The sequence below is a fragment of the Oryctolagus cuniculus genome, chromosome 18, assembly GCF_964237555.1.
Source record: "Oryctolagus cuniculus chromosome 18, mOryCun1.1, whole genome shotgun sequence".
Classification (NCBI taxonomy): Eukaryota; Metazoa; Chordata; class Mammalia; order Lagomorpha; family Leporidae; genus Oryctolagus; species Oryctolagus cuniculus.
Window position 1 is genome coordinate 19,994,407 of NC_091449.1, and position 25,905 is coordinate 20,020,311.

Genomic DNA, 25,905 nt, shown 5'->3' on the forward strand with positions numbered 1-25,905 from the left:
TAGTTTGCAAATACTTTTTCCCATTCTGTCGGTTGTCTCTTCACTCTCCTGACTGTTTCTTTTGCAGTACAGAAACTTCTCAATTTGATGCAATCCCAGTAGTTGATTTTGGCTTTGACTGCCTGTGCCTCCCGGGTCTTTTCCAGAAACTCTTTGCTTGTGCCAATATCTTGAAGGGTTTCTCCAATGTTCTCTAATAACTTGATGGTGTCAGGTCGTAGATTTAGGTCTTTAATCCATGTTGAGTGGATTTTTGTGTAAGGTGTAAGGTAGGGGTCTTGCTTCATGCTTCTGCACGTGGAAATCCAGTTTTCCCAGCACCATTTAGTGAATAGACTGTCCTTGCTCCAGGAATTGGTTTTAGATCCTTGATCAAATATAAGTTGGCTGTAGATGTTTGGGTTGATTTCTGGTGTTTCTATTCTGTTCCACTGGTCTATCCATCTGTTTCTGTACCAGTACCATGCTGTTTTGATTACAACTGCCCTGTAGTATGTCCTGAAGTCTGGTGTTGTGATGCCTCCGGCTTTGTTTTTGTTGTACAAGATTGCTTTAGCTATTCGAGGTCTCTTTTGCCTCCATATGAATTTCAGCATCATTTTTTCTAGATCTGAGAAGAATGTCTTTGGTATCCTGATTGGAATTGCATTGAATCTATAAATTGCTTTTGGGAGAATGGACATTTTGATGATGTTGATTCTTCCAATCCATGAGCATGGAAGATTTTTCCATTTTTTGGTATCCTCTTCTATTTCTTTAAGACTTTGTAATTCTCATCGTAGAGATCTTTCACGTCCTTGGTTAAGTTTATTCCAAGGTATTTGATTGTTTTTGTAGCTATTGTGAATGGGATTGATCTTAGCAGTTCTTTCTCAGCCATGGCATTGTTTGTGTATACAAAGGCTATTGATTTTTGTGCATTGATTTTATATCCTGCCACTTTGCCAAACTCCTCTATGAGTTCCAATAGTCTCTTAGTAGAGTTCTTTGGATCCCCTAAGTAAAGAATCATATTGTCTGCAAAGAGGGATAGTTTGACTTCTTCCTTCTCAATTTGTATTCCTTTAATTTCTTTTTCTTGTCTGATGGCTCTGGCTAAAACTTCCAGAACTATGTTAAATAGCAGTGGTGAGAGTGGTCATCCCTGCCTGGTGCCAGATCTCAGTGGAAATGCTTCCAACTTGTCCCCATTCAATAGGATGCTGGCCATGGGTTTTTCATGAATTGCTTTGATTATATTGAGGAATGTTCCTTCTATACCCAATTTGCTTAGAGTTTTCATCATGAAAGGGTGTTGAATTTTATCGAATGCTTTCTCTGCATCAATTGAGATAATCATATGGTTTTTCTTTTGCAGTCTGTTAATGTGGTGAATCACATTGGTTGATTTGCGAATGTTGAACCATCCCTGCATACCAGGGATAAATCCCACTTGGTCTGGGTGGATGATTTTTCTGATGTGTTGTTGTATTCTATTGGTGCGAAATTTATTGAGGATTTTTGCGTCTATGTTCATCAGGGATATTGGTCTATAATTTTCTTTTAGTGCTGCATCTTTCTCTGGCTTAGGGATTAAGGTGATGCTGGCTTCATAGAAAGAATTTGGGAGGATTCCATCTTTTTCAATTGTTTGAATTGTTTGAGAAGAAATGGGATTAGTTCTTCTTTAAATGTCTGGTAGAATTCAGCAGTGAATCCATCTGGTCCTGGGCTTTTCTTTGTTGGGAGGGCCTTTATTACTGTTTCGATTTCTGTTTCAGTTATGGGTCTATTTAGGTTTTCTATGTCTTCATGGTTCACTTTTGGTAGATTGAATGTGTCCAGGAATCTATCCATTTCTGATAGATTTTCCTGTTTGCTGGCATACAAGTCCTTGTAGTAATTTCTGATGATTCTTTTTATTTCTTTTTTATGGTGTCTGTTGTTACATTTCCTTTTTCATCTCTGATTTTATTGATTTGGGTCTTTTCTTTTTTTAGTTAGTTGGGCCAATGGGGTGTCCATTTTGTTTATTTTTTCAAAAAACCACCTTCTCGCTTGGCTGATTTTTTGTAATGTTTTTTTTTTTTTTGGATTCAATCCTGTTAATTTCTTCTCTGCTTTTAATTATTTCTCTTCTCCTACTAGATTTGGGTGTGGTTTGGCTGCAGTTTTTCTAGGTCCTTGAGACACGCTGAAAGCTCATTTATTTGGTACCTTTCCAATTTCTTGATATAGGCACCTATTGCTATTAACTTGCCTCTCAATACTGCTTTTGCTGTATCCCATAAGTTTTGATATGTTGTGTTGTGAAAACTTCTAAATGTTCTTATCATAAATTTTTTGAAATCCATATCTTGCATTTCTTCTATCTCATCATCTTCATAATCTTGGCTTGGGGTGTTTTGTTTATTTGGAGGCATCATAGTGTCATCGTTGATCTTGTTCCCTCGATTTCTGTGTTTGTTGCTTGGCATAGTTAATTCTTCTTTCGTCACTGTGCTTTTTTTTTTTTTTATACTATGTCTGTGTTAAGTGGACTGCCTGCTGTTGGAGGAGCCTTGGAGGCTTGAGATGGGTGTGGCCTGAGAGCTCTGCTTGGTTCTTCTGGGTTACGGGTGTGCAAAGGTGACACCCTCAGGTTATGCGTGGTAAATCTCTCCTTTTTATTTATTTATTTATTTAGGAGGTAAGTAATACCGCACCGCACTACTGTGCAGAATTGATGGTATTTAGCTTCCGATCTCTGGCTTCTACCCAAAGAGTCTGTGCAGGCTCTGTTTCTCCTCTGGACTCCCACTGGGTTGTCTAGGCTACTGAATTGTAGTGACTCAGTTCCTTAGCTCTCCCTAGTTGTTATCTAAATCCAGAGTGAAGGCCTGCTCTTTGTCTCTTGCTTGCCTTTGCAAGGTTGGCAGAGAGAGAAACTCCTCTGTACCAGTACCCCCCCACACACACCTTTTTTCCTTCTCTCCTGTAGTCAGTCTGGTGAACTTTCCCGCTCCCCTCTAGATTCTGACCGCCATTTCCCCGCCAATGTCTCAGGTTACTGAGCTCACCTCCCCTTCCAGCACCGATGTGTGGACTCGGAGCCCTGGGCGTCCCTGCTCTCCCTGCTGGTGTCTGTGTGACATCCACTCCCCTTCCTGCACTGGCGCGCAGACCATGCAGCTCCCGCAGCTCGGCTTCCGCGCGGTGGGTGACCTTGTTCTCCCAGTAGGTCCTCCGAGTCACAGCCACTCGATCCGGAAGAGTTTCCTCTGCAGTTTTTTCCTGATCCTTTTTCTGAGGCTACCATAACTCCACTTTTATTAAACTAAATTTTCCTGGACTATCGGTGCGTGCCCTCACTATTCCACCATCTTGGCTCCACCCCGTCCTTCAATAAAAATATTTTATTTATTTGAGAGGTAGAGTTATAGACAGAGAAAGACGTAGAGAAAGGTCTTCCTCTGCTGGTTCACTCCCCAAATGGTTGCAGTGGCAGGAGCTGAGCTGATCTGAAGTCAGAAGCCAGGAGCTTCTTCCAGCTCTCTCACAGGGGTGCAGGGGCCCAAGCACCTGGGCTGTCTCCCACTGCTTCCCAAGGCCATAAGCAGAGAGCTGGCTTGGAAGAGGAGCAGCTGGGATGCAAACTGGCCCCATACAGGATGCCGGTGTGGCAGGTGGAGGCTTAGCCTACTGTACAGAGCACAGGCCCCTATTGATCTTGCTATTTCTTTGAAAGGCAGAGAGAGAGAGATCCTCAATATCCTGGGTCACTGCTCCTGGAGTCTCCCCCTGTCCCCTGTAGTGACACTGCACACCCACCCCTGTGGGCCCTGCTGAGGCCCTGACGGCGGGTCCTCCAATGCCTCTGTCCCCAGGTGCCGTTCCCCCTGGCTCTGAGGATGCGGGACATCTACATCCTGGAGGGCGAGCACGTGCTCCCGGCCATGGCATACACGGCCCTCAAGATCCATCACAGTGAGTCCTCAGGGCCCACAGAGGCCCGGGTGCTGGGACGGCAGAGCTGGGGGTCCCCCTGCCTGTCCCTCGTGAGCAGGACTTGAGGGAGGGATGAGGGGGTTTGAGAGGCCTGGGTTCCCTTCAGGAGGGCACTGAGAATCCCCCTGTTGCATCCCCAATCCCAGGCCCCCACAGACCACAAGGAGAAGTGGCCAGGGTCATCGCACTGGAAATTGGCCCCTGAGCAGTCCCTCCAGTGCTTGGCGTGACACCCAAGACATCCTGGCCCGATGACCACAGCTGTCTGCACACAGGACCCTCCTAGGACAGGTGGGTGGGTTCCCACCTGGATGTGGGCAGGGCTAGAGGGAGGTGGGGCTGTGGGAGACCCTGTGCAGTGAAGGGGAAACCAGCCGGCACTGGATCCCCTTCAGCCATCTGAGAACCCCTGGAAGGCCCAGGTGCCCTGAGCCCAGTTGTGGGGGCTGAGTGCACTCCTGTGAGCAGGGATGGGCACAGAGGCAGGTGCTGGGGGCCCCTGCGGGAGAACTCAAGGGCAACTGAGTGTGGGCTCTGCAGCTCTATCCTCGGGCCAACAGAAGTCAGCGGGACCCAGAGCATCGCTGGCCTCTGGGCTCCGGTGGGGAGGGGTCCCCGTGCTCGTCCCCTGCTGCTGCTGCCATCAAGGACCTGAGCGCCTGGGTCCCCATGCAGAGCAGAGATGGGCTTGTCCCAGCTCTAGAGGCTCTAAGTGGAGGTCCAGGTGCAGGCTGTCCAGGCACTGGGGAGGCCCCACTGCGCCTCCAGATGCTGCCTCCCTGGGTGCTCCTGGGACAGTAGCGGTGACAGCCCAGTCTCACCAGGAAAGAGACAGTGGCCCAGGGGCAGAGGACACAGGGCACCCCTGCCACCTCTTTAGAAACTGCATTCCCTGTCCCCAAGGGCCTGAACCGGACTCCATGTCTGCCCCACAGCCCCAGCTCTCACCCCCATCATCTTAGGCTCAGTTCCTTTCCAGCCATGTAGGAGGGACTCAGATGTGGGTAACTCAGCGAATGCACTGTTAGGGGGCAGGAGGTCAGGTGGGGGAGGTGACGGGGTCCTGAGTTGGTGCCTGGGTCCCCAGAGATGAGAGTGAGGTGGGGAGTTCAGGGCCATCCACCCTGTGGGGCTGTGCAGGAGGAGCCGGTGGTGTCCGAGGGCTCCCCTTGCCCGGGCTGCACACACCCTCCCCTCTGGGGCCAGCAGCCTGGAAGAGTCCTCAGCGTCACACGTGGTGATGGGGACCCCAGGATGAGGTCGGTGCAAGCACCGAGCAGGCCAGACGGGGGCTGTGGTAAACAAACCGTGTCTCTTCTTGCAGCCAAGGCTATAAAATGGTGCAGCAGGCCCCTGGGGCAGGCACGCGTCTCCCAGATGCACGTTCCTGCCCCCACTGCTCCGAAGGCCAAAATCACCATTCAGGACACAGTGGCAGTGTGGGAGCAGACCAGGGGTCCCGCTACTCGTGCAGTGATGATCCGTCCTCCAGAAAGCTTTGGCCTCCGCATCGCCGAGAGGGAAGGCATGGAGGAGGAGGAGAGCTGGGAAGGCAGCCCAGAGCCCCTCGGCCTGGGCTCCCCTGTGGGGACCACAGAGTCTCCAGGTTCTGCCAGCCCCAGGGAGTCTCCAAAGTGCTCGAGGTGGGGAGGCCTGTGCCAGTGCGCCAGTCTCCCTAACCTGAGCGGGCCAGAGCACAGGGAGGACGACTCCTCCGACGCTGGCAGCCGGGAGGGCCTGTGGATGTGGGCTCCTCCACGGGCCTCAGAGCCCCCGGAACCAGGGCCCATGCAGGCTGTCCCCGCCTGGGGGCCACGGCTGAAGACTTCCCCCTACTGGCATGGCAGCCCCACGCACTCTGGGGACAGTCACGGGCTGGAGCCGGCCAGAGCCAGCCCTGGGCTGGGAGACCAGGCCCGCGTGCCCTCCCTGGCCAGAGGCCTCCTTACCTCTTATTCTGTGGGGCACCTGGATGATGGGTGCCTCCTAGAAGAGAGGCCGAGTCCAGCATCTGTCCTGCCCAGGCTGGGCAGCAGCCTTCCGTGTGTCTTCACGGCATCCTATGCACTTGGTTGAGCCCCCACCGCCCAGGCTCTTCCTGGGGCCAGGACACCCTGACACTGGAAGACAACAGCCGTGCCAGGAGCCACTGTACTCTCCTCCCCGCTCCCCTCCCCCACCGCCACCCTCAGGTGGTGCTGAGCCTGTATTAAATTGTTCCATGGAAAGGAGTTTGCTCCAGTTTGTGACCCCGGTGCCCAGCGGCAGCAAGCTTCCCCGTGTTCCTGGGGAGATGGGTGGTTCCACAGCCCCCATCCTCAGGCAGAGACCCGCTCAGGACCCTGCAGGCACAGAAGAAACTCCTGGCTCCTGGCTTTGGATCGGCACAGCTCTGGCGGTTGTGGCCATCTGGGGAGTGAACGAGCAGATGGAAGACCTCTCTCTCTGTCTCTGCCTCTCCTCTCTCTGTGTAACTCTGACTTTCAAATAAATAAATAAATCTTTAAAAAATGGAATTATTTATGTATTCAAAATGTAGAGTGACAGTGAAAGAGAGACAAATCCTTCATCTACTGGTTGATTCCCCAGAAGTCCTTGAGGTCCAGTTCTATGCCAAGCGAAGGTCAGGAACCAGAATTCCAACTGTGACTCCCATGCGGGAGCAGCGGCCCACATATTGGGGCCGTCTTCCACTGCTTTCCCAGGCCTGTTGGCAGAGAGCTGGATCCGAAGCTGAGCAGCTGGGACTCGAACCAGCTCTCCACTATGGGATGCCATCATTGCAAGTTAGCACCACCCTGGCCCGTGCACTTTAAATGCTAATATCCATGAACTTATTGAAGTCCTCTCCTACCCATGTGAACGTGTCCTTGTTTAGAGACTTCGGAGAAGCAGGCCACGCCCTCAGCTCCTCTGACAGCCCTCATGTTCCTGGAGCTCCCGTCCCTCCACAAGGGAGGGAAAGCATGGAGAACTGAAGACGGGAGGGCGAGCCCGAGCGCGCAGGGGTGAGTGTGCACTGGGGCTGAGCCTGGCTGTCGCTCCTACTGGGCTCCCAGCTCCTGCTGGGCTGCACCCTGGGGAGCCCCAAGCACATCAGCGCTCCCCACCAGGCCCTCTTGCTGCTCCTGGCCACAGTGGACAGCAGAAGGCAAGCGTGTGCAGGTGGACGAGAGCAGAGCAAGCCAAGGAAGCGGAACTCGCCTTAGCACAAGCTTCCCTCTACCAGCCCAGTCCTGCCACAGCAAGAACTCACGTGCGGGGCAGGTGCTGGGGCACAGCGGGTTCCACTGCTGCTTAGGATGTGGGCATCACAGGTCAGAACGCCTAGAGTCCTGTCCCACTGCTGCTTCCTGGCCAGCTTCCGGCCAGCCCCAGCTGTGCTCCCCTGTGTGGGGGAGGTGAACTTGCAGCTGCAAGACTTCCCTCACCATATGGGTGGTGGTTCCAGTCCCAGGCATTCCTCTTCTGATCTAGCTCTCTGCTATGGTCTGGGAGAGCAGTAGAAGATGGCCCAGGTCCTTGGGCCCCTGCACCCACATGCGAGACCCTGAAGAAGCTCCTGGCTTCGGATCGACGCAGCTCCGGCTGTTGTGGCCATCTGGGGAGTGAACCAGCGGGCGGAAGACCTCTTGTTCTCTGACTCTGTCAATGCTTCTCTGCAACTGTGGCTTTCAAATAAATTAAAAAAAAAAAAAAAGGGAAGGAGGCCATGGAGGGAGGGAGACTGGGGCAGGAGGTGGCAGAGGCAGCAGGGTGGGAGAGGGTGTGTGCGGGGAAGCCAGGGACAGAAGGGAGCTGGGCTGCCCTGGGGCGTCTTTCGGGGAGCACAGGTGCGGGAAGAGATGGAGAAGTCGTGCACGACCCCTGCCTTTTGACAAGGCTGCACTTCTCTGTGTGTCCTGGTTCTGTTCTCCCCACGGGAAGACAAGGACCTGGGCATCTCTCCCAGCCCAGTCAGGGTCCTCGACACCCAAAGAACAGAATGTGGTCAAATGCCAAGTAGGTGTTTAGAGACAACTGGTCTACCCCTGTCCCCTAGCCTTCAGAGCCATGAGTGCAAGAGAGAAGCAGAGGAGCTGTACTCCGGCCTGCCCGCCACACTGGCACTGGGTGTCCTGCAGTTCCCATAGTCACAGCAGCCAGTCGTCAGGGTCCCAGCCAAGGTGCGAGAGGCTGAGCTGGCCCAGGGCTCCAGAGGCCCTGTGTGGTGCTTTCTCCCCTTGCCCAGGCAGGGTTTCCACTGGTTCTGCGCCTTCCCTGCACCCAGGCATGGGCCCATGGTCAGGTCCCTGGGAAGAGAGGGAGAAGGAGCTAAGCCCTGTGTTAATCCAGGGCTGGACTTGGCCAGTATCAACACACACACACGTGCGCCCTCTGCAACTGCAGGTCATGCAAGCTGTGGCCTGGGTTGGGCGTGGAGCCCCCCACTTCCGGGAGGACAGGCCCCTCCTGTCCCACTGGGGACACAGAGCAGGTATAAAGGGCCCCGCGATGGCAGCGGCTGTCCCTGCACCATGAAGCCTGCTGCTTGCCTGGTGCTGCTCGGCGCTGCCTGGCTCCTGTTCTCTCTTGCCAGTGGGTGCCAGCCACGGACGCCTGGGCTGGGGGTGCTCTGGGGGCAGGGGCCAGCTTTCCAGGGCAGTGCTGGCTCCCAGGGCGGATGAAGGGGCGCACCTGCCGTGACCCATGCCTTCCATTTCTCTTCAGATTGTGACATCTGCCGGCTGTGCAGACAGCTGTTGATGAATTTCTGTCAGGACCCTCCGATGAGTATATTTCCTATGTGCAAAATTACCAAAGTGACCCGCTAGTGCTGCAAAACGCCCTTGTGCTGAAGCAGTGGGAGATGGGAAACTGACAGCAGAGGAGAAGGGGCACGCGATCAGTGCTGTGGTGAGTCCAGCTGGGCCTGGCCCAACACCGGCTCCTTCCGGGGCCCTGGGGAGGGGCACTGCTCGTGCCCACCACAGCCCAGCCTGGGACTCTGTGGGAAGAACCTCCAGATGAGGATGCAGAGTTGCGGGCCGCCCCCCCCCCACGGTGCGGGAAAGGACAGGGAGGGAGGCTGTGTGGACCCGGAGCCCTGGGCTCCATGGCTGTTCAGCTCCCCCAGGCAGGCCCAAGACCCTCCAGGGCCGCTGTCCCCACGGCAGCCCTGCCTCTGTGTAAAATCTCAGCTCTGGCCTCCCTGGCCACAGCCTCTCCAGCGCCCGAGTCGAATCTTCTCCAAGCGGTGACCACTGGGTGCTGTCTGCCTTCAAATCTCACTAACTCACCCTGACCCCTCAGGTGCCCTCCTCCACCCCCAGACCTCATGTTTCCTTCTCCCTGGACCCCAAACGGCCATCTGGGGCTCCGGAGCCTGGAATTAGACCTCCAGCCCTTCCTGTCCTCCCGGGCCTGGCAACAGCTGGGGAAAAAGCAGACCAAACCCTGACTGCAGGTGGAGCACAGTTGGGGACGGGTACTGCTAGGCTGCAAGTGTGCCAGAGACAGAAGGGGCCAGCGGACTGGGGTCTGTGCATTCCTGGAGGCCCCCGGTGCCACTGCCACCTTGCCAGGCCTTCTGTGTAGCCCCTGCCTGTCCCAGCCTCGCCTGCACCCCCCACAGAGAACCTCCCCCCTCATTCCTCATCAAGGGAGGGATTTTTAGGAGAGCTTCTCAGGCACCCAGGGTGTAGGAGAGGATCTGACTTCAGCTGCCCAGATCCAGTGCCAGGCTGCAGCTCCTCCCCAGGAAGTGCCCTGTGCCTGTGCCCTGCAGGTGTCTCTAGGCCCCGGCCTCACCAGGTGTCCCGACTTCTCTTTGCAGAGTAAAATCTTCTCAGATCCTCTTTGTTAAGGGAGCCCTCCTGGCCAGAAGACCCAGGGCCACCCTGGGCCTACATTCTCAGCAGGTGCAGCCCCGCGCACTGGCGGCCTCTCAAAGGAGGAGGCAACAATAAAAGCCCGCATTGCACAGAGTCTGCTCAGTGCTGGACCGGACACCGGGCGTGGGTGTGGGAGGCGGGCGGTGCAGCGGGGCCGGCTGCCGTGACTGCCACTGGTGGCTGGATCCAGGGCTGTCCGTGTTGTTCCTGCAGGGGTGCAGTGTGGGGCGGGGTGGGGGGGTGTGGTCTCCGTCGGCATGGCCGAGATCCACAGGACACACGCTTCACTGACCAGGCGTAGCCGGCTAGCCAGCTTCAGAGCGGCAGTGAGAGTCCCAGCGTCACCGTGAGCACACTGCGGCTCAGAGCCGGGGCGCGTGCCCAACTGCACAGCAGCTGCCACTCTGCTGTCCCGCCCTCTGCAGGGAGACCCGCTCGGCTGCTCATTTTGTGGCCGTGCACGGTGGCAGTGGTGTCGCTCCCCGTCTTCATGGGGGAACGACACTAAACCCTGCCTAGGCTTCATATCCGAGTCACGGCACCATTATGTCGCTCCCCCTCTTCGTGGAGGAGCAACACAGGACCCTGCGCTGTTCTTTCGTCTGCTCGGCCCTCCCCGGGTTTGCTGCTGGTTCTTCCCGGGTTGGCTACTATCCCTTCCACCTCCGTGGAAGGGCAGTTCCCCCTGGCCGCATTCCCCACTTCCGCAGGGGAGCGGCACACCGCCGGCCGGCTCTTCTCGGGGGCTGCACGGGTTCCCTTAGATGTTCCCCATAGATGTTCCCGGTGCATGCCGTCTCTCTCCTCCTTTATAGTCCTCTTACCAATCCCAACTCTGCTACCCACACGCCGAGTACGCTGCTCTCCTCCAATCAGGAGCAGGTCCCACAGTTTATTGGTTGAACTGGAGGCAGCTGCGTAGAAGCTGTTTTCTCCTCTCCCAGCGCCATATTGTGGGAGAGCAGATGCACAGAATAAGTCTTAATTCCAGTAACTCAGTCTAGTCCAGATTGCTCCCCACACAGTGGTGCCCACCTATAGATGGATATGAGACCTCCCACCTCCAGGCCCAAGGGACATAAGGGGTGGGAAGGGGTCCCTGACCAGACAGAAGGACCTAAAGGTCAGGGGGCATGAACGCCCCTGGCCATGATCCAGAAATCCTCTCTCGTGCCTCAGCTGGTCCCAGTGCCAACCCCCAACTGTGGACGCAGCTGTGACCCCGCAAACACACCCCGCGTGGGGTCTCCCGCACAGTGGGCCCAGGGTCTGGGTGTCTGCGGTGGCTCAGCCCTGTGGTCATGATGCTGCCGCCTGTCTCAGGCCCCCCGCATTCCTGTCTGTGCCCTCTGGGCCTGGATCTGCCACCTGCCCCCTGCTCTGTCACAACTCACTGAGGGCACTCGGCACAGGGCTGTCTCGGGAGAAACATCTGTGTCATCCTGGTGACCAAGGAGCTGCTGGGAGGCCCAGACAGTGGCCGCTCCTGTCACCGGTGGCTTGCTGGAGGGGGGCAGGGTGGGCTGATTCTTTTCCTGTTTCTCCCACACTTGTACCTGGGCTGGCTTCACAGAGAGAAGAGGTCGGGGTGGGCGCTCCAGGCAGCGGTGAAGTCCCGGATTGGGGTGCCCACATCCCCAGTCAGAGGGCCTGGTTCTACTCCCAGCTCCTTGGCTGCCATTCCAGCTCCCCGCTAATGCACACTCGGGGGTTCAGGTGGCACCTGCAGGTGGTGGTCCAAGCACTGGGGTTCCATCACCCAGGAGGGAGGGAGACCCAGATGCATTTCCTGCCTTTGGCTGGCCCAGCCCTGATTCTGGGAGCCCAGCACTCATCCCTTCCCAGGGCCCCACCCCATCTCACCTAGCAACCTCCTACTCTGCCCACCTCTTAAAGGTCCCACACCCCTCTTGGTGCCACAAACTCTGTCTAAAGCACTTGCCCCAGGGGAGACCTGCTCTTTGTGCTCACTGAGCTCTCTCCACAGAGGAGCAATGGGGGACCCCTGCCTCTGCAGGAGTGAAAGGGAGCCCAGGGGACGGGAGGGCTTGGGGAGCAGAGACCCCCTCATTACCCCACCTCTGGGACCCTGGGGCTGTGTCCCACCAGACTCCGTCCGACAGATGCAAATCTATGTGCAGTGAGGACACAGGCGACACCAGGTGTCTCGGTCAGCTCTCTGCTGCTGTGACAGAATCCCACAGACTGGGGCGATGTCCAAGCCACACGAGCTGATTGGCTCACGTCTCTGGAGGGCCTTCATGCTGCATCCAACATGGTGGCCAACATCCCATGGGGGTGCAGGGAGAGGCGGGTAGAGTCAAAGATGTAGAGAGAAAGAGGGAGAGAAGTAGAGGAACTTGCTTTTATTTTGAACTTTAATTTTTATTGTTTAAAGATTTATTTATTTTAAGGCCTCAGCCACTGGCCACTGCAGGCCCATGCTGAGGGGAACAGTGGATGGAAGCAACCACACCCCAAGATCCATGAATTAAACATATGTAACAACACCTTGATGATAAGGAAACATTTGTAGCAACAACAATAGGAACTCACCCCTGTGTACCCTAAGCCACCCCAGGAGGCCAGCGCCCGTCCATGCAGGAGCTGGGTTGGGGCCCATGCACCCATGCTCCCTGCACACGGACTCTGGGAAACAAACCTCCCCCCCAGTGAAGGAAAATGCAATGTGGAGAACACTAAGCCTAGGCATCTGGAGTTTGAACTCAGGCAGAGAAAGGAAAACGAATGGGCGTCTTCCACCCAATTAGGAACATCTGACTGCTGAAGCTGAGTGGTCCCCATTCAGCACTCGCTGTGTTATTTTACAGCACTTTGTGAGTCTTCCAAAGAGTTTACAATGCAATTTAAAGCAGAGACGCTGAGTGGGGAGGGGGAATAAAAGAATCAGTTAAAACCCAAGTGTTGCTGGACAGCATCTCTGGACACGACACAGCGGTGCACTCATTCACACTCCACAGAGGAGGCCAGCAGGTGTGTGGGTGACCAGGGCCCTGCACCCTGTGGTCTCCATGCCAGGGCAGGGGAAGTGGGCAGGGAGGCAGAGCAGTGGGCCCTTGAAGGGAAAAGAACCGACTGTGGCCCCCAGGTGGCAGCCTAGGGGCAGTGTGGGGCCCAGGACCAAGGAGGTGCTGGGGGAGGGCTGAGCCACTTTCCCAGGGGGAGCAACCTTGCGATCAGCACCCCGGGGAGCCGCGGGCTTGTGGCTACTCCTGCCTGCGGCCTGACGCGTGCTGTCCCTGTCCTTATGGTCAGCAGCAGCCCGGTGTTACCAGCATGAGGCTCAGGTGCTGGTGCCCAGGAGTTCTCAGTGCTCTGTGCCTGAAGCCCTGGCCCGTGTCCAGGACAGGGCCCTGGTTCCCGCTCTGGACAGGCTGGGCCATGCTGGCTTGAGGTGCTCAGCGGGAGGCTCCCCTGCCTCCATCCCAGAGGACCCCTGTGTCCACCTCCTACAACTCCAGGGGAGAAGGGCTGGAACAGAGCAGGAGGGGCAGCAGAGGGTGGCAGTGCTGGGGTGGGGCCTGTGGTAGGACAGGAGGCTGCTCCCCCGGGAGTCTCAGTTCAGGTCATGGCAGGGCAGCCCCGAGTGTGGGGACAGGTCTATGTGGGACTCCCTATGCGACCTTCTGTTCTAAGAAAGAGGCCTTCACAGTTGGGCTGTAATACAATTGCAGAGGCAGAAAGGAGGGGTGGGAGGTGCCGGTTGCCTGGGACTTGGGACCGTGACGGCAGGTGGCCGAGGGCCCTGGCACCCCTGGTTCCGGGGCAGTTCTGCCAGAGCCCTGCCCTCTTCACCTGGGCCCTGGGGAGAACACAGGCCCCACTTGTGGTGACCTTTAATGAAGCCAGGCCTGAGGACCCTGAGCCCTGCCACAGCAGAGCCACTAGGGATTGGCTGGCAGGCTTCTGTGATGTCACAGTCACTGAGATGCGCACTCTGGGCTGGGAGGCGACCAGAGGCCAGTAGTGCGTCTACTGCCCAACTGACCAGTTGGTAGTGTAGGCAGCAGGCGCATTTCAGAGAATCACATGGATTCGCGATGGAAGTGAGTGGCACTTGCTCTAACGAGCTGTGGCGTGGGGAAGGTCCCGCCAGGGGGGCGGCCCTGGTCTCCCACACCGGATTCCATGGGCGATGTGGTGGAGCTCTGAGTGCTGCCCCTGTGTGCAGAGTGTGTACACAGTCGTCTCATTCCTCCCGCTCTGCTGGTCACCAGTGTTGAATGGGCCTGGGTGTGAGTCTGTGTCTGGACACGGGTTCAAGACTAGGTGTCGGGTCAGCTGGTATCAGGTGGGCAGGGAGGCCGGCTCTGAGAGCCCCAGAGATGCGGGAGCTGGGAGCAGGCCAGGGAGCCCCGTAGACTTGGGACTTGGGCCCCCTGGAGGACACGTGGCTGCCAGCCTGGGGGAGGAGCATCCTTTCCAAGGGCAGGGGAGGCAAGGTGGGGGCTGTCCTTCCCCAACCGTCCGTAGTCAATGAGCTCTGCACAAGTCATAATCCAAGGACCCGGCCACCAGGTGCCCGCCTGCCTGGCTGTGTGGCTGCCCCACCTCTGACCAGGGGGACAGCCCTCAAAGCAGCATTCCTGTGGGCTCCCCAGTGCTGGCTCCCATGTGCGTGTGTGTCTTACAGATTGGATATGAACGCCCTGAGGTCCCGGAGGGCCCAGGAGCGAGCAGAGCTCATCAGACAATATGAGCAGGTACTGGCCAGGGTGCTGGGGGAGGAGGTGGGGCCCTGCCTCAAGGACTGTGCCTGTGAGAGCCAGACCCCGCCTCCCTGGGGACACGGGGGAGGGGGCAGGTGGACAGGTCCCCCAGTGACTTCTCATCCGGGTCCCCTCTCGGCTGCAGGGACGCCGAGGAGCGGCACTGTTGGTGCCCGAAGAAGAGGACGATGAGGGCGGCTGCCTCGTCCCAGACAGGCTTGGGTTCCTGCAGTGAGTCCTCCACACCCCAGCTCACCCCAGGGCGGGACTGGGGTCAGAAACCCCAACATGAGGCGGCACACCTGTCCCCGGCCCCGACCTTGAGCCCAGCTGTGGTCACAGGCAGTCACTGGTCAGCATTTGGGGGCAGGAGTCGGACGTGGAGGCTGTTCCCACAGATGTCGGGGAGAGAGGCCCCGTTGCTGGAGGGTGGGCTCCGGTGACCTGGAGGGATGGAGCCATCTCGGGCCATCTCTGGCATGACTCAGCAGCCCACCTTAGCACGGGGATAAGGGCTTCTGCCTCCATGTTGTGCCAGAACCTGGAGAATAAGCAGGAGCAGAGTGGTGGAGAGATGGCCAGGGTCCGGGCTGACAGAGGAGGGGGTGAGGTGGGGCGCATGACCTCAGGAGGCCAGGGCACGGGGGGAGGGTGGGCAGTGGGGGACCCTGAGGGGTGTGGGGGTCCCAGGTACCTCGAGCCCCAGGTGCACACTCACAGCACTGAGCATCTCTCAGGCAGGCCACCCAGACTCGGTCAGTTCCAGGGTGACGTCCTGGGCAGAGCTGATGTGGGGATATAGCTGCCTCAGCCCTGGGCAGCCTGGCCCTGCTCAGGACAGCCAGCCCCCAACCGCTGTGGGGGGCTGCCACACACCCACGAAGGTGGACCTCTGACAGGCCTGGAGCCCCCCACTGGCAGCAAGGGCCCCTGCCTGGCCCTAGGCTCCCTGTGCTCATGGTCACCAGCCCCTCCCTCCCCATCTCAGTCCCCTGGGCTGAGAGGATGAAGCTGGTCCTTCCCTGGCCCACTAGGGAGGTCGCGGTGCCTGTTGTGGTCCTGTCCTCACCTCTCCGCCTCCCTTGCTTTCCAGTGAGCAGAAGCTGCCCCAAGACAGCACCCCGGGGGCAAAGGTAAGGACAAGTCCTTGGCCATGGGCCAGTCATCTGGAAGCAGAGCTGGGCAGAGGGGGCACGTGGGGCTCGGCAGTGGTGAGTGGGAGCGCCATAAGGTCCTGCGATGCGGTACTTATACGGCACCTGCTGACATCTTACCACACTCACCTGTCCCAGAAGTGAGCCGCAGCTCAGGGGTGTCTGCTGTCGGCCGCCCTGACTCATTGGCATGGTTGGGAGTGACCTGGCTGGAGCTCAGGGGCTCTCCTTGACGAAGGGGCAGCTCGGGTCAGAGGCCAGGCCACCGATGCTCCCCCAGACAGAAGATCTGGGGCTCACGGTCTGTGCCTTTTCTGGCTCCTTCCATTTGAGCACCCACAGAGCTCCTGAGCTGCATCCGAGGGCCCCTCTCAGAGCCCCAAGCTGGGCTCACGCCATCCTGTCTCATTTTCCAGCGTAAACAGGAGGTAAGAAGGATCCAGAAGTGGATAAAGATGATCAAGAACCATAGTAAATACCGCGGCAGTGACAAGGTACCGTGGCGATGAGGGCCCCTCGGGAACACTGAGAGCTGAATTGGGGTTTGAGCAGTGCCCATTCCTGTGCCAGGCACCGCCTGCCTCTCAGATGCCCAGGGGCAACTGTCCAGTCCCTAGAGACACAGGTCATGGGCACACCTCCCCATACACACAGGACACTGTCCTGGTAGAAAATCTGAAGTCACTGCTGAAGACAATCCCGGATGCAGGGCAGGCGTGGTTCCAGGAGCCCTGTAGCGGCCACTCCGTACACGGCAGAGCCGGTGCCCCTGAGCCCTTGGCCCTCCAGTCACTGTAGGTCATAAGGCCCCCATCTGGGCAGATACTCCCTCTGCCAATACACAGGGAGCCCCTGGCTTCTCCCTCTGCTGTCTCACCCTGCGCTGCCTCCACGAGTGGCCACGTTCAGCACTCACCAGAGCCTCCTCTCTCCTGTAGTTTCAGCGCAGAATCTACAAAGGCATCCCTGCCCAGGTGCGCGGGAAGGTGTGGGCCGTGATGCTGGAGGTGGACAAGAGGAAGGCCCAGAACGCGGGCAAATACGCGGTACGGCTCTGCACTCAGCCCAAGGGGGCCCGGCCTGTTCGGGCCTGCTCAGGAGCCTGAGTCTCCGTGGAGGACCGTCCCTCACTGAGCCCTCGGGAGCCTCCTCCCCATCCTGCCTTCCTCTCCCTAGATCCTAGTCAGTGCCTCCTCCACGTCTCCTCAGACCCAGCTGGGACTGGACAGGTGTGTTTTGTGCCAGAGGCTTTAACCTGCTCTCTGCTGAGCTCACCTGGGCAGCTTGGCATACGGCCAGAAGAGAGGACTTGCTGGTCCCTGATGGGCGGGGGTCTCCCAGGATGAGATCACAATGGTGTGAGGTAGGGAGCCCCACAGGCTCTGTGCTAACATGGCCTGCCCGCAGCTGGCCGGCCCTCACCTAGGCCTGCCCGCAGCTGGCCCTGCCTTCACATGGACTTGCAGCCCCTGGCATTGCCCTTGCCTGGAGAGGCCGCTCCAATGGTCACACAGCTCTCAATGCTTCTGGGAAAGGAGGGAGTGAGGACTGGTGTGGGCAGAGGGCTGTCAGCTGCAGCTGGCTCTCATGGCCCCTGGCTGCCATCAGGGAGCAGGGCCCAGCTGTGTGGCCCACCCTGCCTCCCCCAAGTCTGCAGTCTGGGGCTGGCCCTGGGAGCTGGGCCTGGAGACAGTCATTGCCCAGGCTCAGCTCCAAGCCAAGGGCGGCTTGCAATGTCGAGATGGAGATGGGCCCCTCCAGCAGGGGGCAGCATGGAGCAGTGGTCAGGCTGTGGCTGACTCCTGGAGGGCAGGGCCTGAGATGTCAGTGAGAAGGCTCAGAAGCCTGGCTGGGGGCAGACCACGTCGTGCTGAGAGCTGAGGCAGGCAGGGGGAGTGCACAGGGACCTTTCAGAGCCCCTGTCTGCTGCTGACCGTCAGGGTTACGTGGGCACTGAGGCAAGTTAGGGAGCCCATGACCCTCCCTCAAGGCGGGACCCAGAAAGGAATGAGCGCTTGCAGGGAACTCCCTGTCAGCCAGAAGAGCTGACGTGGACTTGAGGTCCTTGTGTGGCAATGGGGCTTGTGCAGTTCTTGAGGCTGCCCCTCCCCCTCGTCCCTGCCCTGCAGGAGATGAAAGAGCTGGCCAGGCTGGGCGCCACTCACTTCCATCACATCGACTCCGCCATCGCATGGACTTTCAGAAACCACCTCATGTTCCGGGAACGTTACGGAATGAAGTGAGGCCTCTGGGCTGGGGAGGACCCGCGGGTGGGAGGAGCAAGGGTCCTGGGGCACATGGGGTCCCTAGGGAAGATTGGGTGCAAGCCTAAAACAGTTCATTGAGCACAGAAAACAAACTTGCCTTTTCTATAGTACACAAACTTTCCCAAAGACACTGTGGAGAGAATGAAATGAAAAGAAACACCAGGGGAGACAATAGTAGCAATCTATCTAATAAAGGTGTTGTTTCCAGAATATTCAAGGAGCCCTTCAACTCAGTCACAAGGAAGCAGTGGGCAGCCCCCCAGTACCCCGGGAACACAGGCTCGGGGGGGACCCTTCATGAACGCACACACAATTCACCTCCTCAGCGCATGAACACACGCTTATTCCCTACACCACAAAGGGGCACCAGCGCACAGCTGTGGGAGGGGGGAACTAAAACCACTGAGGACGCCGGGTGCTGCTCCCTACAAGGCTGAACGTGCATGGGAGGCTGACTCTCCACAGCTTGGACCCACGGGACTGCACTCCCACAGTGGGACGCTCACCTGTGCCCTGAACACCCACCTGGGAAATGAAAGTGCACGTGACTGCGCCCTGGGAGGTGTGCGTGTCCCTGCAGGCGGCGCTCACCCACATGGTGGACAACACGCAGGTGTCCTGACGACGTCACTGCACATGAGCAGAGTGTCACGGGCCCTGCGTGTGGCTGTCAGGCTCTGTTAGGCAGAGCTGCACTGAGAGCCTCGGCAGCACAAGACACACGGCCTCTGTCCTCTCTCTTCCAGCCAACAGGCCTTATTCCACATACTGATGGCCTATTCCGTCTACAATCCTGTGAGTATTCTGGGATCATAGCGCAGGTGCTATCCCGGCAGTCCCTGCAGGGCACCCCTGGTCACAAAGATCCCAGCCTGGGTTGAGGGGGCCTCGCTCATCCACAGCTCTGAGGAAGAGCGGTGGAGGCCAGGCTCTGAGCCTCTTGGACCCAACCTCAAGTTCTGGGAGGAGAAAGGCAGCCTTCTCCTGGGCTGGTCTCCAGACCCCAGGAGCTTGGCCGTGTTGGGATGCCCCTCCCAGGACTAGCATTCCACGCAGTGGGGCGGGGGGCGAAGGCAGGGCAGATCAGGTGTACGACTTTGCTCTGGGTCCCACTGATGCCATTACACCCACCAGCCCTGTGGTTGGACCCATGGGCCTGAATCCCACTCTGTACAGCGCCACTGCCACAACCACCCACTCAGACTTTCCCATGCGTGGAGCAGGCGCAGGGCTCCATGGGTGACCCAGCAAGGCCTGGACATCCCCACCCCCCTGACCTGCCACTGGCCAACCCTGCCTGGTGCCCTGGTTCCCAGGGGGGCCTGGCATTCAGGAAGCCCAGGCCTGCACCCATGCCAGAGGCACACCTCCTGTTCCGGTCCTGGTAGCACTTCCTGGCTTACTTCTTCCTCATGTGAGAAAGGGCCACCGGCTCACCTGCAGAGCTCAGGGGTCCAGAAGCTTCCATGGGCATGGATCTGGATTCCCACAGCAACCTGGCCCATGCTGACATCTTGGGGGTAACAGGTGTCCATACTTGAGCTCTCCCCCTGTGCTGCCTAAGCTCAGGCCCTGCAGGATTCCCTCCAGGAACTTGGAGAACTTCTCTGGGCTCCAATTCTTGGGCAGCTGACACCAAGTGGCAGGATTCAGGCACAGGGGCTCCCTGTGCCTAAATCTTCCTGGACCCTTCAGTGGGTGACCCTGATCTGCCTGAGAGGTGGGCCATCCTAGGATATCATTCTTGCCAGGGGAGGTCTCCTAAAGGTATTCTGGGATCTTGCAGGAGGTGGGCTACAGCCAGGGTCTGAGCCATGTGGTGGCGCTGTTGCTCATGTATATGCCCGAGGAGGACGCTTTCTGGGCCCTGGTGCAGCTCATGGAAAGCAGGAAGCACGCGATGCACGGTAGGTGGATGGCGAGTGGGGCCCAGTGCATGCAAGTCCATGCACGGCCCTCACTGGCTCCTGAATGTGCAGGACAGTGTCACAGTGGGGGGGGGGGGGCTCCCTAGAAGCCAGGGCTGGCAGAGGCCTCCCAGACTGAGCCAGCCCCCTTCTTTCACCACCACCCAAAGGCCCTGCAGCTTGGCCATGGCCATCCTGGGTGTGAGAACCTTCAGAACAAGGGGTCCTGTCCTTGTCCAGTGACTCAGGTCGATTCTGACTCTTCTGCCTCACTCGTCTATACACAACTCTCAAGCACAGAGCCACACCCAGGGAACTTGTGGAAGGCAGCATCCCCTGTAGGGTCACCCCTCCTCGCTCCTGAGTCTTGGAATGGTCAGGAGGCACCCAGTCTGACTTGCACCCACCCCAGCGGGCTCCAGGGGGCAGCCAGGCCTGGGCTGCACACAGTCACCCACCTGCACCCACCTCCCAAGCAGATCCTCTGCCCTGGCCACGTTCATCCCCACCTGCCCCTGGTCCAGCCTCCCCTGACCCTCAATGCTCAGAAGCACCCCACCCAGGCCTGGGGCTCTCCAGCCTTCCTAGGAGGAGGCTCTCACATGAGGGTGTGGCTGATTCTACTCAGGTTTCTACAAACCAAACACCCCCAAACTGGAGCGATTCCAGCAACACCTGGGGCTCATTGTGCATCGCGTGCTCCCCTCCCTGGAGAAACACCTGGTAAGTTAAGCATCTCCTTTCTCCTCTTGGGGGCTCTGGGCTCATGGGACTGCTTCCTGAGCCAGGGGAGGCCACATCCTCACCAAAACTTTCCTTGGTTACGGGGGTCCACGGCAGCTTGGGTGTTGGTTTGTTGTCCAGCACTTGGTCCCCCAGAGTTGGCGTAGATTGAAGGGAGACGCTGTCCCCAGAGCAGAGTGGAAGGAGGGACCTGTGTCCCTTCAGGAACCTGCATGGCTGGGAGGGGGGATGCCCCTGCTGCTGGGCTTCCTGCACCCAGGGGCTCTGCCCCAGGGCTCAGATTAGAGGGAGTCAGGCCTGGGCCCTGGGCCCTGGGCCCTGAGCCCCCTCTGCCTCTGCCTTTTCTTAGGAGAAGGAGGGTGTGTGCCTGGAGGATTCCACCACCCACTGGTACATCCAGTGCTTCCTGGATGGGGTAAGTGCCCCGGGGACCCCTTGCCCAGGGAAGCTCCTGCCCCAGTGCCTGGTTCTCTGGTGCTGGTGGCCTGTGACTCTGAGCTCCCCCAGCCCCAGCAGACACAGGAGGGAGCCTGCTGTGCAGACCAGGCAGGCCCTGTCCAGCCCTGCTAAGGGTGGTCCAAGCTGAGGCTGAGCCTCAGAGCCAGCAAGGAGGGGACAGGTCCCACCAGGACCTATCCAGAGAGCCTGGCAAAGGCCAGAGCCCTACAGTGAGAGGCAGGAGATCCATAGACCCCCCGAGGCAGAGGCTGGTGGCAGCACAGCCCAAGGGCTGAGCCCTCCCCAGGTCCCTGGGGTGTCTGGCATCTCCAGTGTGGCTTCCAAAGTGTGCAGACCCCCAGGGTCCAGGACAGGACATGGTCATCCTCTGTGGGTCTGGTTCGCTGAGTGGGCAGGGATGTGGCCATGAGGCATGGCCTCCCCTCCCCTCCCAGGAGGAGCTCTGGCCTTCTTGTGTGATCAGCCTCCTGGAGTCTCCCTCTGTCCTAGGGGAGTGACACTGCACACCCACCCCTGTGGGCCCTGCTGAGGCCCTGATGGGCGGGTCCTCCAATGCCTCTGTCCCCAGGTGCCATTCCCCCTGGCTCTGAGAATATGGGATATATACATCCTGGAGGGCGAGCACGTGCTCCCGGCCATGGCATACACGGCCCTCAAGATCCATAACAGTGAGTCCTCAGGGCCCACAGAGGCCCGGGTGCTGGGGACGGAGGAGCTGGGGGTCCCCTGCCTGTCCCTCGTGAGCAGGGCTTGAGGGAGGGATGAGGGGGTTTGGGAGGCCTGTGTTCCCTTCAGGAGGGCACTGAGAATCCCCCTGTTGCATCCCCAATCCCAGGCCCCCACAGACCACAAGGAGAAGTGGCCAGGGTCATCGCACTGGAAATTGGCCCCTGAGCAGTCCCTCTAGTGCTTGGTGTGACACCCAAGGGTGTCCAAGGGTGTCTGCAGCCCATGTCTGGTGCTGGGACAGGGCTTGGAGCAGCCATGGTGGCTGCGCCATCCCTAGGGCCCCTCCCAGCCTGACACCCACCCCCATGTCTAGAGCGCCTGCTGAAGATGCCCCGGGACCACCTCCGGGAGTTCCTGCAGGTGACCCTGAAGCAGGCCTGGTCTCTGAGCGAGGACGCGGTCATCAGGCAGCTGCGGGCCTCCATGCGTGAGCTGGGGAAGCTCCAGTGCCTCCTGCCTCCCGAAGGTGAGTCCAGCACACGGCCCCGTCCCATGCTCCCTTGGGGGAGTCAGTAGTGGGAGTGCCAGGCCCTGACATCCCCGCCCAGGGCCTCACCTCTTCCTGGTCCTCCTTGTCCTCCGCGGGCTCAGCAGTTCTGCTTTCTGAAGCTCTGTCAGCATGGCCTGGCAGGGCCTCGGGCAGCTTCCCAGAATCCTCCTGTGGGTGCCGGCTCTCCCCCCACCACTCTGGGGCCGGGCCGTGGAGCTGTCCTCAGGACATTTGTGGCTCTGGCTCCTCGGCTGACCCCCACTCTGGAGTGGATTGGAGGCCCCGCCTTGAGCTACCCTGCCCAGGTCTGGAGCAGGTGCCCTGGCTCAGTGCCCCCAGGAGCCTGGAGCACAGCTGGACCCCCACTCCAGCAAGATGAGAAGTGGCCCTGCCTGCCCAGGGGGCCCCTCCCCAACTGACCCCACACAGGCTCCTGGCCCGATGACCACAGCTGTCTGCACACAGGACCCTCCTAGGACAGGGGTGGGCGGGGCTCCCACCTGCATGTGGGCAGGGCTAGAGGGAGGTGGGGCTGTGGGAGACCCTGTGCAGTGATGTAAAGGCTGCCGGCACTGGATCCCCTTCAGCCATCTGAGAACCCCTGGAAGGCCCAGGTGCCCTGAGCCCAGTTGTGGGGGCCGAGTGCACTCCTGCGAGCAGGGCTGGGCACAGAGGCAGGGCTGGGGGCCCCACGGCAGAAAACAAGAGTGTGGGCTCTGCAGCCCTAGCCTCGGGCCAACAGAAGGCAGCGGGACCCGGAGCATCGCTGGCTTCTGGGCTCTAGTGGGGAGGGGTCCCCGTGCTCATCCCCTGCTGCTGCTGCCATCATGGACCTGAGCGCCTGGGTCCCCATGCAGAGCAGAGATGGGCTTGTCCCAGCTCTAGAGGCTCTAAGTGGGGGCCCAGGTGCAGGCTGTCCAGGCACTGGGGAGGCCCCACTGTGCCTCCAGGTGCTGCCTCCTTGGGTGCTCCTGGGACAGTAGCGGTGACAGCCCAGTCTCACCAGGAAAGAGACAGTGGCCCAGGGGCAGAGGACACAGGGCACCCCTGCCACCTCTTTAGAAACTGCATTCCCTGTCCCCAAGTCCTGAACCGGACTCCATGTCTGCCCCACAGCCCCAGCTCTCACCCCCATCATCTTAGGCTCAGTTCCTTTCCAGCCATGTAGGAGGGACTCAGATGCGGGAAATCAGCCAATGCACTGTTAGGGCGCAGCAGGTCAGGTGGGGTAGGTGATGGGGTCCTGAGTTGGTGCCTGGGTCCCCAGAGATGAGAGTGAGGCAAGGAGTTCAGGGCCATCCACCCTGTGGGGCTGTGCAGGAGGAGCCGGTGGTGTCCCAGGGCTCCCCTTGCCCGGGCTGCACACACCCTCCCGTCTGGGGCCAGCAGCCTGGAAGAGTCCTCAGCGTCACACGTGGTGATGGGGACCCCAGGATGAGGTCGGGGCAGGCACCCTGCAGGCCAGACGGGGGCTGTGGAGAAGCAAACCGCGTCTCTTCTTCTTCCAGCCAAGGCCATCGAACAGTGCAGCAGGCCCCTGGGGCAGGCACGCGTCCCCCAGATGCACGTTCCTGCCCCCACTGCTCCGAAGGCCAAAATCACCATTCAGGACACAGTGGCAGTGTGGGAGCAGACCAGGGGTCCCGCTACCCGTGCAGTGATGATCCGTCCTCCAGGAAGCTTTGGCCTCCGCATCACCAAGAGGGAAGGCATGGAGGAGGAGGAGAGCTGGGAAGGCAGCCCAGAGCCCCTCGGCCTGGGCTCCCCTGTGGGGACCACAGAGTCTCCAGGTTCTGCCAGCCCCACGGAGTCTCCAAAGTGCTCGAGGTGGGGAGGCCTGTGCCAGTGCGCCAGTCTCCCTAACCTGAGCGGGCCAGAGCACAGGGAGGACGACTCCTCCGACGCTGGCAGCCGGGAGGGCCTGTGGATGTGGGCTCCTCCACAGGCCTCGGAGCCCCCAGAACCAGGGCCCATGCAGGCTGTCCCCGCCTGGGGGCCACAGCTGAAGACTCCCCCCTACTGGCATGGCAGCCCCACGCACTCTGGGGACAGTCACGGGCTGGAGCCGGCCAGAGCCAGCCCTGGGATGGGAGACCAGGCCCGCGTACCCTCCCTGGCCAGAGGCCTCCTTACCTCTTATTCTGTGGGGCACCTGGATGATGGGTGCCTCCTAGAAGAGAGGCCGAGTCCAGCATCTGTCCTGCCCAGGCTGGGCAGCAGCCTTCCGTGTGTCTTCACGGCATCCTATGCACTTGGTTGAGCCCCCACCGCCCAGGCTCTTCCTGGGGCCAGGACACCCTGACACTGGAAGACAACAGCCGTGCCAGGAGCCACTGTACTCTCCTCCCCGCCCCCTCCCCCACCGCCACCCTCAGGTGGTGCTGAGTCTGTATTAAATTGTTCCATGGAAAGGAGTTTGCTCCAGTTTGTGACCCCGGTGCCCAGCGGCAGCAAGCTTCCCCGTGTTCCTGGAGAGCGTAGGCAGCTCCACAGCCCCCAGCCCCAGGCAGAGACCCACTCAGGACCCTGCAGGCAATGCCTGAGATTCAGCTGTGCCCTGTGGGAACTGGGTCAGGGTGGGAGAGCAGCAGCTGTGAGTGCCCGTGACCTCTGGGACAGATCAGCACAATAGGAACAGCCGTGGTTGGAGGGCCTGTGTCACCTCTGTGCTCTCCCCTAGACCTGGGCGGCCGTGGCTGCAGCATCCCTGGCTTGACCCCACATGTCTCTCACAGGTATGGGATACCTGTGTCACACTGTATGTTCCAGGACCTCAGGAAGGAATTAAATTCCTGTGGTGTATACGCTGGCCCGTTATCAGTCTTTATTTTCCAGGGGACACCGAGGACCAGCAGGGCTGACTTAACCGCCTTTATCACATTTCTAGCCTTTTCTCCGGATTGGGCTGCTGCAAATACAGCCTTTGAATAAGTATCTCCCACCACTTGGACAAACTTAAGTTGACCCAAGGAGTTCATGTGGGTGAAGTCCACTTGCCAGAGCTTCTTAGGAGCAAGGCCTCGCGGGTTCACTCCTGCTTGTAGCAGTGGGCCTGACGGGGCGAGGGGGCACAATTCTTGCAAGAGTGCACTAGGTGTTTGCATTGGCTCATTGTTAGCTCCGGGAAAAGTGATTTTGTGTTGCTTTCTGCCATATGAAGTTTTTGGTGTAGAATAGGGGCTTGTTCTAGGTGTCTGATGGCAGCCAAGTTGCAGGAGATAAGATGATCGACCTTTTCATTGCCTTGGGAAACTCACATAACAAGCAGCAAGTATGACCTGCAAACCAGCGTAAGCACAGCAATGGAGTTTTTTTTCTGAACTTGAGCCTTGAACCCCCTGGGCGGTTTAAAGGGCCCTGTGCCTCCATCAGCACCAGCAGGTGGTATCGGGAGAGAGGCATCTCCCCAGACTGAGTTGTCCCGAGCCCTTCCAGCCCCTGAGGCTGCAGCCCTACAGGCCCACACGCCGGGTCACCAAGGGGCGGTGCTGCTCTGCCTAGACCCTCCAGAGAGCTCCCCCAGCCTCCGATGCAGGAGCACAGTGTGTTGGCTCCAACAAGACGAGGGTGTCCATGGAAACGCTAG

At 58.9% G+C, this 25,905-nt stretch overlaps 1 protein-coding gene across 6 annotated transcripts; it reads left to right on the forward strand.

Moving 5' to 3' along the window:
* Nucleotides 1-673: 673 nt before the first annotated feature.
* LOC138843142 (TBC1 domain family member 3D-like) lies at nt 674-25,121 on the forward strand. Of its 6 annotated transcripts, none has more exons than XM_070062498.1 (8): nt 674-16,217; nt 16,662-16,769; nt 17,853-19,897; nt 20,526-20,620; nt 20,991-21,056; nt 21,669-21,768; nt 22,143-22,295; nt 23,828-25,121. In XM_070062498.1, exons 3-8 carry the CDS (start codon nt 19,825-19,827, stop codon nt 24,577-24,579), a joined length of 1,239 nt encoding a protein of 412 aa, XP_069918599.1. In that variant the 5' UTR covers nt 674-16,217; nt 16,662-16,769; nt 17,853-19,824; the 3' UTR covers nt 24,580-25,121. The 6 variants fall into 6 exon arrangements, with proteins under 6 accessions (XP_069918599.1, XP_069918600.1, XP_069918598.1 ...); XM_070062499.1 differs by having other exon boundaries at nt 674-14,800; nt 15,663-16,769; XM_070062497.1 differs by having other exon boundaries at nt 674-8,862; nt 9,782-16,769.
* The last annotated feature ends 784 nt before the right edge of the window (nt 25,122-25,905 follow it).

Bases quoted from the DNA above. Each gene is read 5' to 3' on its own strand.
- LOC138843142 (XM_070062494.1), top strand. From the start codon at position 19,825: ATGTATATGCCCGAGGAGGACGCTTTCTGGGCCCTGGTGCAGCTCATG. The intron at 19,898-20,525 runs GTAGGTGGATGG...GATTCTACTCAG, and splicing joins CAGGAAGCACGCGATGCACG to GTTTCTACAAACCAAACACC. The intron at 20,621-20,990 runs GTAAGTTAAGCA...GCCTTTTCTTAG, and splicing joins CCTCCCTGGAGAAACACCTG to GAGAAGGAGGGTGTGTGCCT.